The following is a 15885-nucleotide window of genomic DNA, read 5'->3' as shown; positions in this document are numbered from 1 at the left end:
ATTCCTCCCACTGATACCAATGATGTGGCACTATTCCTCCCACTGATACCAAGGATGGGGCACTATTCCTCCCACTGATACCAATGATGGGGCACTATTCCTCCCACTGATACCAGTGATGGGGCACTATTCCTCCCACTGACACCAATGATGGGGCACTATTCCTCCCACTGATACCAGTGATGGGGCACTATTCCTCCCACTGATACCAGTGATGGGGCACTATTCCTCCCACTGACACCAATGATGGGGCACTATTCCTCCCACTGATACCAGTGATGGGGCACTATTCCTCCCACTGATACCAGTGATGGGGCACTATTCCTCCCACTGATACCAGTGATGGGGCACTATTCCTCCCACTGACACCAATGATGGGGCACTATTCCTCCCACTGACACCAATGATGGGGCACTATTCCTCCCACTGACACCAATGATGGGGCACTATTCCTCCCACTGACACCAAGGATGGGGCACTATTCCTCCCACTGACACCAAGGATGGGGCACTATTCCTCCCACTGACACCAAGGATGGGGCACTATTCCTCCCACTGACACCAAGGATGGGGCACTATTCCTCCCACTGATACCAATGATGGGGCACTATTCCCCCCACTGACAACAATGATGAGGCACTATTCCTCCCACTGATACCAATGATGGGGCACTATTCCTCCCACTGATACCAATGATGGGGCACTATTCCTCCCACTGATACCTAGGATGGGGCACTATTCCTCCCACTGATACCTAGGATGGGGTGCTATTTCTTCCATGACGCTGCAGACTGGCTGCCATTTTTATGTTTTTACATGCATAGTTTATGTTTTCTCTCCTAGGAGTGAAGGGGTTGTGATTACCAGCGTGGTTCCTGGAGATTATAATGGTGATTCTCAGATGGATGTGTTGCTGACCACTATACCCAGAGCACAACTTGGTAAAGAGACTCCACTGTCCATTGTCATCTACTGGGGACAGAATCAGACTCTCAGTAAGTTAGACGGCCTATTGCACCTTTTTTGTGGTTTATGTCCAGAAATCCTACTGCTGCTTGTTAAGAATTAATTTGCAGGTTTGATTTGTTTTATATATTTATATACATTTTCTTATTTACATTCACCGGCCATTTTATTAGGTACACCTGTTCAATTGCTTAATAACACAAATTGCTAATCAGCCAATCACTTGGTAGCAACTCAATGTATTTGGCCATCTAGACGTGGTGAAGATGACGTGGTGAAGTTCAAACCGGGCATCAGAATGGGGAAGAAAAGGGATTTAAGTGACTTTGAACGTGGCATGGTTGATGGTGCCAGACAGGCTGGTCTGAGTATTTCAATAACTGCTGATCTACTGGGATTTTCACACACAACCATCTCTCAGGTTTACAGAGAATGGTCCAAAAAAACAGAAAATATCCAGTGAGCGGCAGTTGTGTGGATGAAAATGCTTGTTAATGTCAGAGGAGGATGAGCAGACTGGTTGGAGATTATAGAAAGGCAACAGTAACTAAAATAACCATTCATCACATCCAAGGTATGCAGAATACCATCTCTGAATGCACAACACATCGAACCTTGAAGCAGATGGGCTACAGCAGCAGACGACCACACCGGGTGCCACTTCTCTCAGCTAAGAACGGGAAACAGGCTACAATTTTCACAGGATCACCAAAATTGGACAATAGAAGATTGGAAAAACGTTGCCTGGTCTGATGAGTCTCCATTTCAGATGCGACATTCAGATGGTGGGGTCAGAATTTGGAGTAAACAACATGAAAGCCTGGATCCATCCCGCCTTGTATCACCGGTTCAGGCTGGTGGTGGTGTAATGGTGTGGGGGATATTTTCTTGGCACACTACACTATCATGTGCCTATGGAACAAAATCTCTGAGGAATGTTTCCTACACCTTGTTGTATCGATGCCACCAAGAATGAAGGCAAAAAGGGGTCCAGCCCAGTACTAGCAAGGTGTACCTAATAAAGAGGCCGGTGAATGTAGATCCACTACAGTCTAATCAACAGGCCAATGTTACTGTGGTGCCTCTACATCAGGGATCCTCAAACTACGGCCCTCCAGCTGTTGTGGAACTACACATCCCATGAGGCATTGTAAAACTCTGACATTCACAGACATGACTAGGCATGATGGGAATTGTAGTTCCTGAACAACTGGAGGGCCGTAGTTTGAAGACCCATGCTCTACATGGAAGGTCCATGACTAGACAAATGGGAGTGTTCTAAAACTTTTGACGTATAGTGTGTGTAAACATGAAGGTTGCATATCTCAAGCCAGGACTATGGACATGGCCAGACAATGCAGACATAAAACAGGAGTTGATCAGAGTCTGCCAACTAAAGATGAGCTGGGTTCAGTGAGAACTTGGTCCGAACCAATTTTATGCTGAACCCATGGGGAGCTGTCACATGCACTACACATCTCAGCCAATCAGCAGGGCCTGGAGCATTCCTTGCCCCGTAATTACAAGTTTTTTTTATTTTTTATTGAAAAGCCCTTGGCGTGCAAAACGCACCCAAAAACTTCCACCCGGTGCCAAAAAAAGTGCACACACATAAAGAGTGACACACAAAAATGATTACAAGTACACTGAATGATCGTGACCTCCTCAACTTCTATTAATATAATATTTCTATATGTAGGGTGAGCAACGCTCTAGGTACAATGCTGATTTGGCTTGCAGGGTGGGGGGGGGGGGGTGCATTCATGTGACAGCTTTCCACCAGTTTTGCAAAACTGAGTTGAGACCAAACCCAGCTCATCCTCACTGCAGACATACAGCAGGAGATAGTGAGAGGCTACGGGCATGCTACAGGAGATGACCAGAGAATACGGCCATGCTACAGGAGATAACCAGAGAATACGGCCATGCTACAGGAGATGACCAGAGAATACGGCCATGCTACAGGAGATGACCAGAGAATACAGCCATGCTACAGGAGATGACCAGAGAATACGGCCATGCTACAGGAGATGACCAGAGACTATGGGCATGCTACAGGAGATGACCAGAGACTATGGGCATGCTACAGGAGATGACCAGAGTTTATGGGCATGCTACAGGAGATGACCAGAGACTATGGGCATGCTACAGGAGATGATCAGAGACTATGGGTATGCTACAGGAGATGGTCAGAGACCATAGGCAGGCTATAAGAGATGGTCAGAAATTACAGGCATGCTACAGGAGATGGCCAGAGACTGCAGAGGTGCTTTGGGAGATGGTGAGAGACTAAGGACATGATACAGGAGGTGGTCAGAGACTGCGGGCATGCTACAGGAGACGGTCAGGGACTGCGGACATGATACAGGAGACGATCAGGGACTATGGACATGATACAAGAGACGGTCAGAGGCTGCGGACATGATACAGGAGACGGTCAGAGACTGCGGACATGATACAGAAGACGGTCAGAGACTGCAGACATGATTCAGGAGACGGTCAGAGATTGCAGACATGATACAGGAGACGGTCAGAGGCTGCGGACATGATACAGGAGATGGTCAGAGGCTGCGGACATGATACAGGAGATGGTCAGAGACTGCGGACATGATACAGGAGACGGTCAGAGGCTGCGGACATGATACAGGAGACAGTCAGAGACTGCGGACATGATACAGATGACGGTCGGAGGCTGCGGACATGATACAGGAGATGGTCAGAGGCTGCGGACATGATACAGGGGAAGGTCAGAGACTGCGGACATGATACAGGAGATGGTCAGAGACTGCGGACATGATACAGGAGATGGTCAGAGGCTGCGGACATGATACAGGGGAAGGTCAGAGACTGCGGACATGATACAGGAGACGGTCAGAGACTGCGGACATGATACAGGAGATGGTCAGAGATTGTTTGCTATTTTGGTCCCTTTACAATTCGGAGCCTCTGCGTTTGTTCCCCTCACAGCTCCCATAAATATGCCTCATACCACATTTAATATTTTTCTCAGCAAATTTATTCTAAAAGATCAGAGAAAAAATAAATAAATAAAAGAAAAGGAAAGGAGAGGACAGCACAGAAAAAAGCAATATTGTATGAAGGCAGTAAACGTGTCCAGCCAGTGTAAAGCATTTTCTTCCCTCACTGGCTAGAGTAAGCGCCCGGGTATGAAAACATTACAGGGGCTCTTAGGGTCACAGAATAGGTGCCATAAGGGCATATGCTACCAGTAACAAACAAATGGCCCCTGCCCCCACCTATGGCTGACCTTCACAGCAAGGAGCACATGGAAGGGCAAACGCATGAAAGACAACAACAGAACATTCCATAGCTCAGCTCACCAACCAACCAAATGAACCCGTCCAACGGTCTGCATTAAAAACGGGTTTATTTGGCACGCATTTGCAAACGCATGCTTTAGGGCACATGCTACCCCCAGGCCACAGGCTGGGCACCTGGGTGTTCTCTGCTGGGGTTAGGATTAGTCCTGGCACGACGGTTGTTAGTGAAGCACGCTCGAGGCACGTCGCCAGGATTTTCTCTTTGTGTGATTTTATTTTAAACACAGCCGTGCTCTACTTGCAGAAAAACAAATAGATGTGCGCCGGTGGGGAGCGGTGCGTTTTTGTCTCTTGAACAGGCCTTGTCAGATCTAATGAAAGGAAGGCGAGGCTTACCAATTCTAATTAGGTGATCTGACGGTGCCGGCTCCGGGGCTTGTCTCTGGAATTTCAATACACGGAGAATAATTGTGGGAATCACCTTGCATGTGCTGTGAAAAGGAAACTGAAGGGTCTGCTGAACTGAAATGGGAAATTGATTAACTTTCAACTTGATGGATCAGGCGCTATTGATTTCTGCGTACCCCCACTATGATATGCCAATTTAGAGGATGTAGTGAGGAAAGTCATGTGATCTCTCAGTAGCTGTCACTGGGACTGGGTCATGTGACCCCTCAGTGGCTTTCACTGAGACTGGATCATGTGATGTCACTGGGACTGGGTCATGTGATGTCACTGGGACTGGGTCATGTGATGTCTCGGTGGTCGCCACTGGGACTGAATCATGTGATGTCTCGGTGGTCACCACTGGGACTGAATCATGTGATGTCTCGGTGGTCGCACTGGGACTGAATCATGTGATGTCTCGGTGGTCGCACTGGGACTGGGTCATGTGATGTCTCAGTGGTCGTCACTGGGACTGGGTCATGTGATGTCTCAGTGGTCGTCACTGGGACTGGGTCATGTGATGTCTGGGTGGTCGTCACTGGAACTGGGTCATGTGATGTCTCGGGGTCGTCACTGGAACTGGGTCATGTGATGTCTCAGTAGCTTTCACTGGGACTGGGTCATGTGATGTCTCAGTAGCTTTCACTGGGACTGGGTCATGTGATTTCACTGGGACTGGGTCATGTGATGTCTCAGTGGCTTTCACTGGGACTGGGTCATGTGATGTCACTGGGACTGGGTCATGTGATGTCTCAGTGGTCGCCACTGGGACTGAATCATGTGATGTCTCGGTGGTCACACTGGGACTGGGTCATGTGATGTCTCGGTGGTCACACTGGGACTGGGTCATGTGATGTCTCGGTGGTCGTCACTGGGACTGGGTCATGTGATGTCTCAGTGGTCGTCACTGGGACTGGGTCATGTGATGTCTGGGTGGTCGTCACTGGAACTGGGTCATGTGATGTCTCGGGGTCGTCACTGGAACTGGGTCATGTGATGTCTCAGTAGCTTTCACTGGGACTGGGTCATGTGATGTCTCAGTAGCTTTCACTGGGACTGGGTCATGTGATTTCACTGGGACTGGGTCATGTGATGTCTCAGTGGCTTTCACTGGGACTGGGTCATGTGATGTCTCGGTGGTCGTCACTGGGACTGGGTCATGTGATGTCTCGGTGGTCATCACTGGGACTGGGTCATGTGATGTCTCGGTGGTCGCCACTAGGACTGGGTCATGTGATGTCTCAGTATTCGTCATTGGAACTGGGTCATGTGATGTCTTGGTGCTCGTCATTGGGACTGGGTCATGTGATGTCTCAGTGGTCGTCACTGGGACTGGGTCATGTGATGTCTGGGTGGTCGTCACTGGAACTGGGTCATGTGATGTCTCGGGGTCGTCACTGGAACTGGGTCATGTGATGTCTCAGTAGCTTTCACTGGGACTGGGTCATGTGATGTCTCAGTAGCTTTCACTGGGACTGGGTCATGTGATTTCACTGGGACTGGGTCATGTGATGTCTCAGTGGCTTTCACTGGGACTGGGTCATGTGATGTCTCGGTGGTCGTCACTGGGACTGGGTCATGTGATGTCTCGGTGGTCGTCACTGGGACTGGGTCATGTGATGTCTCGGTGGTCGCCACTAGGACTCGGTCATGTGATGTCTCGGTATTCGTCATTGGAACTGGGTCATGTGATGTCTTGGTGCTCGTCATTGGGACTGGGTCATGTGATGTCTCGGTGGTCGTCACTGGAACTGGGTCATGTGATGTCCTGGTGGTCGTCACTGGGACTGGGTCATGTGATGTCTCGGTGGTCGTCACTGGGACTGGGTCATGTGATGTCTCGGTGGTCGCACTGGGACTGAATCATGTGATGTCTCGGTGGTCGCACTGGGACTGGGTCATGTGATGTCTCAGTGGTCGTCACTGGGACTGGGTCATGTGATGTCTGGGTGGTCGTCACTGGAACTGGGTCATGTGATGTCTCGGGGTCGTCACTGGAACTGGGTCATGTGATGTCTCAGTAGCTTTCACTGGGACTGGGTCATGTGATGTCTCAGTAGCTTTCACTGGGACTGGGTCATGTGATTTCACTGGGACTGGGTCATGTGATGTCTCAGTGGCTTTCACTGGGACTGGGTCATGTGATGTCACTGGGACTGGGTCATGTGATGTCTCGGTGGTCGCCACTGGGACTGAATCATGTGATGTTTCGGTGGTCACACTGGGACTGGGTCATGTGATGTCTCGGTGGTCACACTGGGACTGGGTCATGTGATGTCTCGGTGGTCGTCACTGGGACTGGGTCATGTGATGTCTCAGTGGTCGTCACTGGGACTGGGTCATGTGATGTCTGGGTGGTCGTCACTGGAACTGGGTCATGTGATGTCTCGGGGTCATCACTGGAACTGGGTCATGTGATGTCTCAGTAGCTTTTACTGGGACTGGGTCTTGTGATGTCTCAGTAGCTTTCACTGGGACTGGGTCATGTGATTTCACTGGGACTGGGTCATGTGATGTCTCAGTGGCTTTCACTGGGACTGGGTCATGTGATGTCTCGGTGGTCGCCACTAGGACTGGGTCATGTGATGTCTCGGTGTTCGTCATTGGAACTGGGTCATGTGATGTCTTGGTGCTCGTCATTGGGACTGGGTCATGTGATGTCTCGGTGGTCGTCACTGGAACTGGGTCATGTGATGTCCTGGTGGTCGTCACTGGGACTGGGTCATGTGATGTCTCGGTGGTCGTCACTGGGACTGGGTCATGTGATGTCTCGGTGGTCGTCACTGGGACTGGGTCATGTGATGTCTCGGTGGTCGCCACTAGGACTGGGTCATGTGATGTCTCGGTGGTCATCACTGGGACTGGGTCATGTGATGTCTCGGTGGTCGCCACTAGGACTGGGTCATGTGATGTCTCGGTGTTCGTCATTGGAACTGGGTCATGTGATGTCTTGGTGCTCGTCACTGGGACTGGGTCATGTGATGTCTCGGTGGTCGTCACTGGAACTAGGTCATGTGATGTCTCGATGGTCGTCGCTGGAACTGGGTCATGTGATGTCTCGGTGGTCTTCACTGGGATTGGGTCATGTGACGTCTCAGGTGCCGTCACTGGGTTTGGGGCATGTCATATTTCGGTATCAACACATTCAGTATTAATAGGGGAATCCTTCCCGCAGTGTTATTGTGTTGTTCCTGTGGAACACAATGATTACTGCTGGCAGCTATAGCCGCTCACAGTAATCACATGAAAAAAATCTCATAGGCTGGTTGTACTGCATTTGATTAATGGATTGACTTCAGTACAATCAGCCTGCCCATAGATGGATCGAGATTGAGGTCTTAGTTCACCACTCAATTAATTAGCCAGATCCATACTTTATGAGCAGGTCTGTGATTTTTTATTTTATTGCTTCTTCTTTTTTCTTTTTTAGATAAAAATCAAAAGGTTCAACTAAATGGAACGTATTCAGATGAGCCCCTTATCATGGAGTAAGTATGTTTCTTGTAAATATCCAATTTTTGCCATCTCACTCTGATGTTCTCTGTAAAACTTTTCATACTTTTTTTTCCTATTTGAGAAAACATTTTAAGCATTTTCCCATAAAGCTTAATTCTGGGCAATTAAAAAAAAAAAATCCCTTGTGAGGCTCTGCCCATACTTGCTCACTTCTACCTAGGGGAAAAATACAAGAAGATATACTTACCCGATCCTCTGCTGCTTCCTGCAGCTAGACTGGTCCTCCACCAGTCTAGGGTCCTGATGTCATCAAGACCAAAGCAATGCCCAAAGTCCTGCTCTAGATGCGAGGACACCGACGGGACAGTTCCCTGCCGGTACATTGCGTGCAGGGGGAGCAGAGGATCAGGTAATTATAATGGCTCATTTACACTTTGCTTCGGCTTCAACACACATTAACGGTTAGTTTACACTTGCTTCAAAACAAGGCTTTGGATAGGCTCTGTTTAAGCTCTCTGCATGCCAGTCAAAGCCCCTGTCACTAAATAAAATGGTTAACTTACAGTCCTCTTGCAGTCCTGTTTACACCTTGCTTTTGCTTGGTGCTTTGATGAGGCTTTGATGAAGCTTCGGTGATGCTTTGTGAGGCTTCGGTGGGGCTTTTTTGAGGCTTCGATGAGGCTTTGGTGGGGCTTCGGTGAGGCCTTGGTGGGGCTTCGGTGAGGCCTTGGTGGGGCTTCTGTGAGGCTTTGGTGGGGCTTCTGTGAGGCTTTGGTGGGGCTTCTGTGAGGCTTTGGTGGGGCTTCTGTGAGGCTTTGGTGGGGCTTCTGTGAGGCTTTGGTGGGGCTTCTGTGAAGCTTTGGTGAAGCTTTGGTGGGGCTTCTGTGAGGCTTCGGTGAGGCCTTGGTGAGGCTTCGGTGAGGCCTTGGTGAGGCTTCGGTGAGGCCTTGGTGGGGCTTTGGTGAGGCCTTGGTGGGGCTTGGGTGAGGCTTTGGTGGGGCTTTGGTGAGGCTTTTGTGGGGCTTTGGTGGGGCTTCTGTGAGGCTTTGATGGGGCTTCTGTGAGGCTGTGGTGAGGCTGTGGTGAGGCTGTGGTGAGGCTGTGGTGAGGCTGTGGTGAGGCTGTGGTGAGGCTTTGGTGAGGCTTTGGTGAGGCTTTGGTGAGGCTTTGGTGGGGCTTTGGTGGGGCTTCGGTGGGGCTTTGGTGGGGCTTCGGTGGGGCTTTGGTGGGGCTTCGGTGAGGCTTTGGTGGAGCTTCGATGAGGCTTCAAGCAAATTTATCCAAAGACTTCTATGGAGACTTTGAAGACACTTTGAAGCACCACTAAAGCTACATGGGGTATCATTTTTGAAGCAAAGCAAAAGCAAGGTGTAAACAGGACTGTAAGCAAACCATGTTATTTATTGACAGGAGCTTTGACTGGCGTTCAGACAGCTTTAGTAAAGCTTGTCTGAAGCCTTGTTTTGAGTGTAAACTAGCTCTTAATGTGTGTTGAAACCGAAGTACGTCTAAATGAGTCCTTAGTGGTTCCTCAAAGCATCTTCAAAGCCTCCATAGAAGTCTATGGCAAAGCTTGCTTGAAGCGTCACCAAAGCCCCACCAAAGGCTCATCAAAGCTCCACCGAAGCCTCATTAGACATAGTAAAAGACAGCCATAGAAGATGCCAACGCGTTTCGTCCCAAAACGTGTTTCGGTCCGAAACACGTTAGCCTTCTATGGCTGTACTTTTTTCAGTTGAATATTGGCAGCAGGGATTATTGCTTGGAGAGGGTGTGACTTGAGGCTGACTTGCACAGAAGCTAAGATCCGGTATATATCTTGGCCCAGGAATCCATGCCGAGTATTTCAATGCTTGGTAAAAGATTCACTTCCAGTCTAATTTGCCTCCCATTCTGCAATCAGACACATGTATGGCGTGCTCTGAATGTTAGAATTTCTTCAAAAACATCTGAAGCCACTCCACACTATTTATGTTATTTTTCTTTTGCTCTTTCAGCTTTAATGGAGACATGATTCCTGATATCTTCGGAGTGCCTACTGGTAGCCAGACTCCTGTCATCACATACGGCGGGTAAGATCATATGAAAATGGTGTTCTTTTAATGCATTATGAAATGCCTCACCTTGCAGCATCTCTGATGTGTACTTAATGGACATCTGTGATCTCTGGGATTTAATGCTGCCATTAAAATTATCTAAAGGAAACCTTCACTCCCTTCCCTAACACAAGTTCCCGGGCCATGCTACCCAACACGACAGTGTTGTAAAAGTGTCAGCTTTTACATCTCAGGAACCTGATGAGGAGACGTGGAAGCAGAGTAGTTTTAAAGTTTTTTTTGGAGATTAGGGATCATTTATATAATCGGAAGAAAAGATAAAAAAAGATTTTGGGATTATCTGGTTGAATACTGTTTTTTGTGGAAGGCTGCTAAAGCCAGCAATAGATGAATGGAATTTCAGACTGGTTGTATTGATTGTGCACTTACAAACTTTTGAAACATTTTTTGAGGAAGGCCCCTTTCTGTTCCAGCATGAATTAGCCACAGGAGCTAAGCCAATTCTATAAGCCAAAGCCATGTGGTGTTTGTGGAACCTGACCATCACACCTACACCTAATGGTCATTAGTATGTTGACCACCTAAAGTGTCTGGACACAAAGAAGGGAAAAGGGGCAAAGGGGGGCAGCAATGGGACTTTATATGAAACAAGACATTGAGGGTCAATTAAATCAATCAATAAAATAATATTTTATCGGCGATGCACGGGGAGATACTGCAATAAGTTAACAATACGTCAATATTATAATACATAAATATATACAGAAAAATATACAATAAAATAAAATGTAAATAATAAATAATAAATTAATAATGAATAATAAATAAATAAATAAAAAATATATATGATAGTAATATAGTCAATTCATATTATATAAGCATTAATATATATACTTCATATTATCGTAACATAATTGCACATAATTAGTAGCAGATCAATAGTATATCCCAAGGTGCATATACAGTGGAAACCAATAAAATGAATTGATGATTTAAATAAATAAATCAAACCCATGGGGCAATCTTGGTTATTGGGGCATAACATCCACTGATAAAAAGCTTGACGCGTTTCGTGGACTGTTTCCACTCATCAGGAGCCGCTATAAAAATTGAGGGTACCTGTGACAAAAACATATACTGAGTATTAAAAATCAATGATAATCAATTTTCATTTTATTGGTTTCCACTGTATATGCACCTTGGGATATACTATTGATCTGCTACTAATTATGTGCAATTATGTTACGATAATATGAAGTATATATATTAATGCTTATATAATATGAATTGACTATATTACTATCATATATATTTTTTATTTATTATTCATTATTTACATTTTATTTTATTGTATATTTTTCTGTATATATTTATGTATTATAATATTGACGTATTGTTAACTTATTGCAGTATCTCCCCGTGCATCGCCAATAAAATATTATTTTATTGATTGATTTAATTGACCCTCAATGTCTTGTTTCATATAAAGTCCCATTGCTGCCCCCCTTTGCCCCTTTTCCCTTCTTTGTGTCTAAATATTAGGGATGGAGCTCGGTGTACCGGATGGTCACGGCTCATATAAAGTCCCACCTGTATTCTTTCTATACACCTAAAGTGTCTGTTCAGATACTTCAAGTGAATGGTACTGTTATTGCTACAGCATATCAAGACATTTTAAGGCAAAAGTGCAGGTCCAACCTTGTGTTAACAGTTTGGGGATCACACCTTTTCTGTTTCAGCATGACTGTGACCCATCCACATAGACAGCTCCATAAAGACAGGGGTGGAGGCGTTTGGTATGGAGGAAATCCAGAGGCCTGACCTTAACCCTACTGAACACCTTTAGGACGAATTGGAATGGGTCAGACCTTCTTACCCAACGGCTCCATAAATACATAGTTTGACCAGCTTTGTGTGGAGGAACTTGAGTGGCCTGACCGTAACCCTACTAAACACCTTTGGGGTGAATTGTAACAAGTCAGGTCTTCTCAACCAACATCTTCATAAAGACAGGGTTTGATCAGTTTCATGTGGAAGAACTTGAGTCCTAATTTCAAATCTACTAAGCACCTTTAGGGTAAATTGGAATGAGTCGAGTCTTCAGCCAATAGCTCCATAAAGACTTGGTTTGATGAGTTTGGTGTGGAGGAACTTGAGTGTTCTGCACAGTGCCTTGACCTCAATCCTACTGAACACCTGTAGAATGAATTGGAATTAAGAAGGTCTCAACCAACAGCTCTATAAAGACATGGATGGTTTGTTGAGTTTGGTGTAGAAGAACTTGAGTGTTCTGCAGAGAGCTCCAACCTCAACCATACTGAATACCTGTAGGATAAATTGGAATGAGGCAGGTCTTCAGCCAACAGCTCCCTAAACACATGATTGGTAAGTTTGCTGTGGAGGAACTCGTGTTCTGCACAGAGCCCTGATTTTAACTCTACTGAACACCTGTAAGATGAATTGGAATGAGAAAGGTTTTAACCAACAGCTCCATGAAGACATGGTTTGGTGTGGGGGAACTTGAGTGCATGGAGCCCTGACCTCAACCCTGGTGAACATCTTTGGGATAGATTGGAACGAGTCAGGTCTTCTTAACCAAAATCTCCATAAAGACATGGTTTGAACAGCTTGGTGTGGAGGAACGTTAGTGGCCTGCACAGTGCCCTGACTTCAACCATACTGAACAATTTTGGGATGAATTGGAATTGTTTTGAGTGTGGTATGGAATCTTAAAAGGGTTGTAAAGGTAAATGTTTTTTCACCTTAATGCATTCTATGCATTAAGGTGAAAAAACATCTGACAGTGCCTGTGCCTCCAGCCCCCCACCCCCCCCCCCCCCCCCCCCCGTTTTATTTACCTCGTCCCACGCTCATCCCCCGACGTCCTTTCCACCGTTCAGCCTGGCCGCTGATTGGCTTGGGTGGATGGCTGGAAAGCAGCGCAGCCATTGGCTCGCGCTGCTGTCAATCACATCCACTTGACGCGGAGCGCCGGGGGGCTGGGCCGTGTGATACAGCGAGCGGCTATAGCCGCCGGCTGTATCACGGGAGCGCGCCCGCAGATGCTTCTCACCATGCGAGGGAGCTCGCATGAACGTGAGAAGCATCTGCGGGAGGAAGCCGAGACAGCCGCCGAGGGACCCCAGAAGAGCAGGTTCGGGGCCACTCTGTGCAAAACAAGCTGTACAGTGGAGGTAAGTATAACATGTTTGTTATTTTAAATAAAAAAAAAAATTCACTTTACAATCCCTTTAATAATACATATGGGGAATTTAAATTGCATAAAACTTTAGTGTTTTGTGCAGTGACTCCAACCTTACCGTAAAAATGTGAACTTTGTTCAGACAATCACTAACATACCACAATAATTTCCTGAGTTTGTTAATCTATGGGGAATTCTTACCAACATATAAATATCTCCCAATAAGATTAATAAGTAAATAATTTGTATTAATTTACAAGTATAATTATACAACTTCATACAGAACCGGATTTTCTGGTGATTAATATTTCATACACCCTACCAAAGACATCAACACGCCAATAAAACTATTTTCCTTAATATTTGACGAATAATAATAATAAGGGTAGCCCAAATGACTATGTTAAAAAAGAAAATTGCGATAATGGCGCCTTAAGTTCAAAAACACAATATCTCTTGCCGCTCGGAAAAACAATCCTCTGAATTTCTCTGGCCGGAAGGAATACAAAGTATGTCTAGCAGAGTCGGCAGATATGATCAGTTTGAAGGAAATATTAATTTAACAGAGCTACCTGATTGAATGGGGCGATAAATAATTTCCCTGGGACCACAGTATCCAAATTTGTTGTAATACAGTTTGATCTTAATTTCACCCACAAACAGCTTTAACACACAAGGCCAATAACGTGGGACAATTATTAAATACTACACTACCCTTCACACAGTATTGGATATGATTAAAATGTAAACGGTAAAATACAATTCCTATAATTTTGGGCAGAGAAAAATATTATAAATTATTATATGGTCAGTAGCTCTCCTCTGTTTAAAGGAAATTTATGTATATTTGATTCATCCTAGCAGCAATGTCCAGCGAGATGGTTGCTTATTACCAAATTTGTGTATGTCAGCATGTGGGTCTGTCCTTTCCTCTCTATAACACCTCATACTTTATACCATCTGGGACAATAAACTCATAAAATTATAATAAGCTCAGCCTAGAAGATAGGGCTTATTTTTCATTGGTTGGAAAAATCTAATGATTTTCTTTGGTGAGTTCAGGTAATATCACCTTCTAGGCATGTATGAGGGCAGAAAAACGTGTTCTGAACTATCTGTTAAATAATATGTTCTCTTTTCATTATGTTTATCTGTTTGTATATTGGTGTTGGAATATATATATAATATATTTAAGTACTCTGGTAACCGGTCCAATATAAAATACGCTCAGTATAAATTTGATGAATCAATATCATATAAAATGGTTGTGTGTGTGTGTGTGTGTATATATATATATATATATATGTATATATATATGTATATGTGTGTGTGTGTGTGTGTGTATATATGTATGTGTGTATGTGTGTGTGTGTGTGTATATATATATATATATATATATATATATATATAATGTATGTATGTATGTGGATAAATGTATAATTCTGGTATATCCTTTGAATACTTATTTATCAAGGACAACACGTGCTAGAGGTATATTTTTATACAGTTATGCCCCGTACACACGAGCGGACTTTTCGACATCCAAACTCCGACGGACCGAGTCCGTCAGACTATCCGATCGTGTGTGGGCTGCAACGGACTTTTGATTCGCCAAAGTCTGACGGACTTTAGAAATGAAGCATGCTTTAAATTTTCCCGTCGGAACTCCGCCGGACCCGGTCCCCTTCGAAAAATTCGCTCGTGTGTGTGCTACTCCGACGGACTAATACCGACGCTAGGGCAGCTATTGGCTACTGGCTATGAACTTCCTACGTCGAATCCAGTCGTACGTCATCACGTTCGACTCCGTCGGAGTTTGGTGTGATGGTGTGTGGTCAAGTCCGTTCGGTCGAAAAATCCGCCAGAACTCCGTCGGAACTCTGGCGGAACTCCTTTGGAGGTCTGTCAGACTTAATCCCTCTCGTGTGTACGGGGCATTATAGTCACAATTCATTTGTCTTTCATAACACTGTTTGGCAGTTTAAAACAATTCTTCTAATTTGTTCTTACATCTGTGTCTTATGTTTTTACCCTACGACAGAATTATCATTGGGTCAGTAGACACTAAAATCATAATTGTGTCTATGACCTGGAATATAATATATAATTTGAGTGACTTATAATCAAATATAAGTATTTTAAAATAATGCTCAGTGTGCAACTTTTCAAATGTCTTCCTAAAAGTCTTTTGAAGTGAACTTTGGACAAACTCAATGAATATTTAGATAGAGCTTATCTGTATACACAATTCCTAGAGTCTAAACAATGGGTTCCGTTAGATAAGGGTAATTTCTCTGAGAACAATCCAGTTACGTATTGAGCTCTGTAATTTCAACGCCATTGTATCTAATTTTTAGGGACTCATTAATGACAGGAATAGTACCACTGGATTGGCGCAGGGCCAATGTGGTGCCTATATTTAAAAAGGGAACAAAGTCTTTACCAAGTAATTATAGACCCGTTAGTTTAACTTCTAT

General features: G+C 45.3%; 1 protein-coding gene across 1 annotated transcript in view; it reads left to right on the top strand.

Annotated features, from left to right (window-relative positions):
* The window catches only part of ITFG1 (integrin alpha FG-GAP repeat containing 1), a 349655-nt gene that overhangs the window by 7952 nt on the left and 325818 nt on the right, over positions 1 to 15885 (top strand). The window contains exons 3-5 of the mRNA XM_077451682.1: positions 843 to 994; positions 8124 to 8181; positions 10147 to 10221. Coding sequence (XP_077307808.1) covers positions 843 to 994; positions 8124 to 8181; positions 10147 to 10221 — 285 coding nt within the window. The remainder of the gene's footprint in view (positions 1 to 842; positions 995 to 8123; positions 8182 to 10146; positions 10222 to 15885) is intronic.

This window comes from Lithobates pipiens, unplaced genomic scaffold (assembly GCF_037356315.1).
Source record: "Lithobates pipiens isolate NorthernLeopardFrog02 unplaced genomic scaffold, aLitPip1_a1.2 Scaffold_10, whole genome shotgun sequence".
Classification (NCBI taxonomy): domain Eukaryota; kingdom Metazoa; phylum Chordata; class Amphibia; order Anura; family Ranidae; genus Lithobates; species Lithobates pipiens.
The sequence above is the reverse complement of the archived record's forward strand: the minus strand, read 5'-3'. Positions and strand labels throughout refer to the sequence as shown.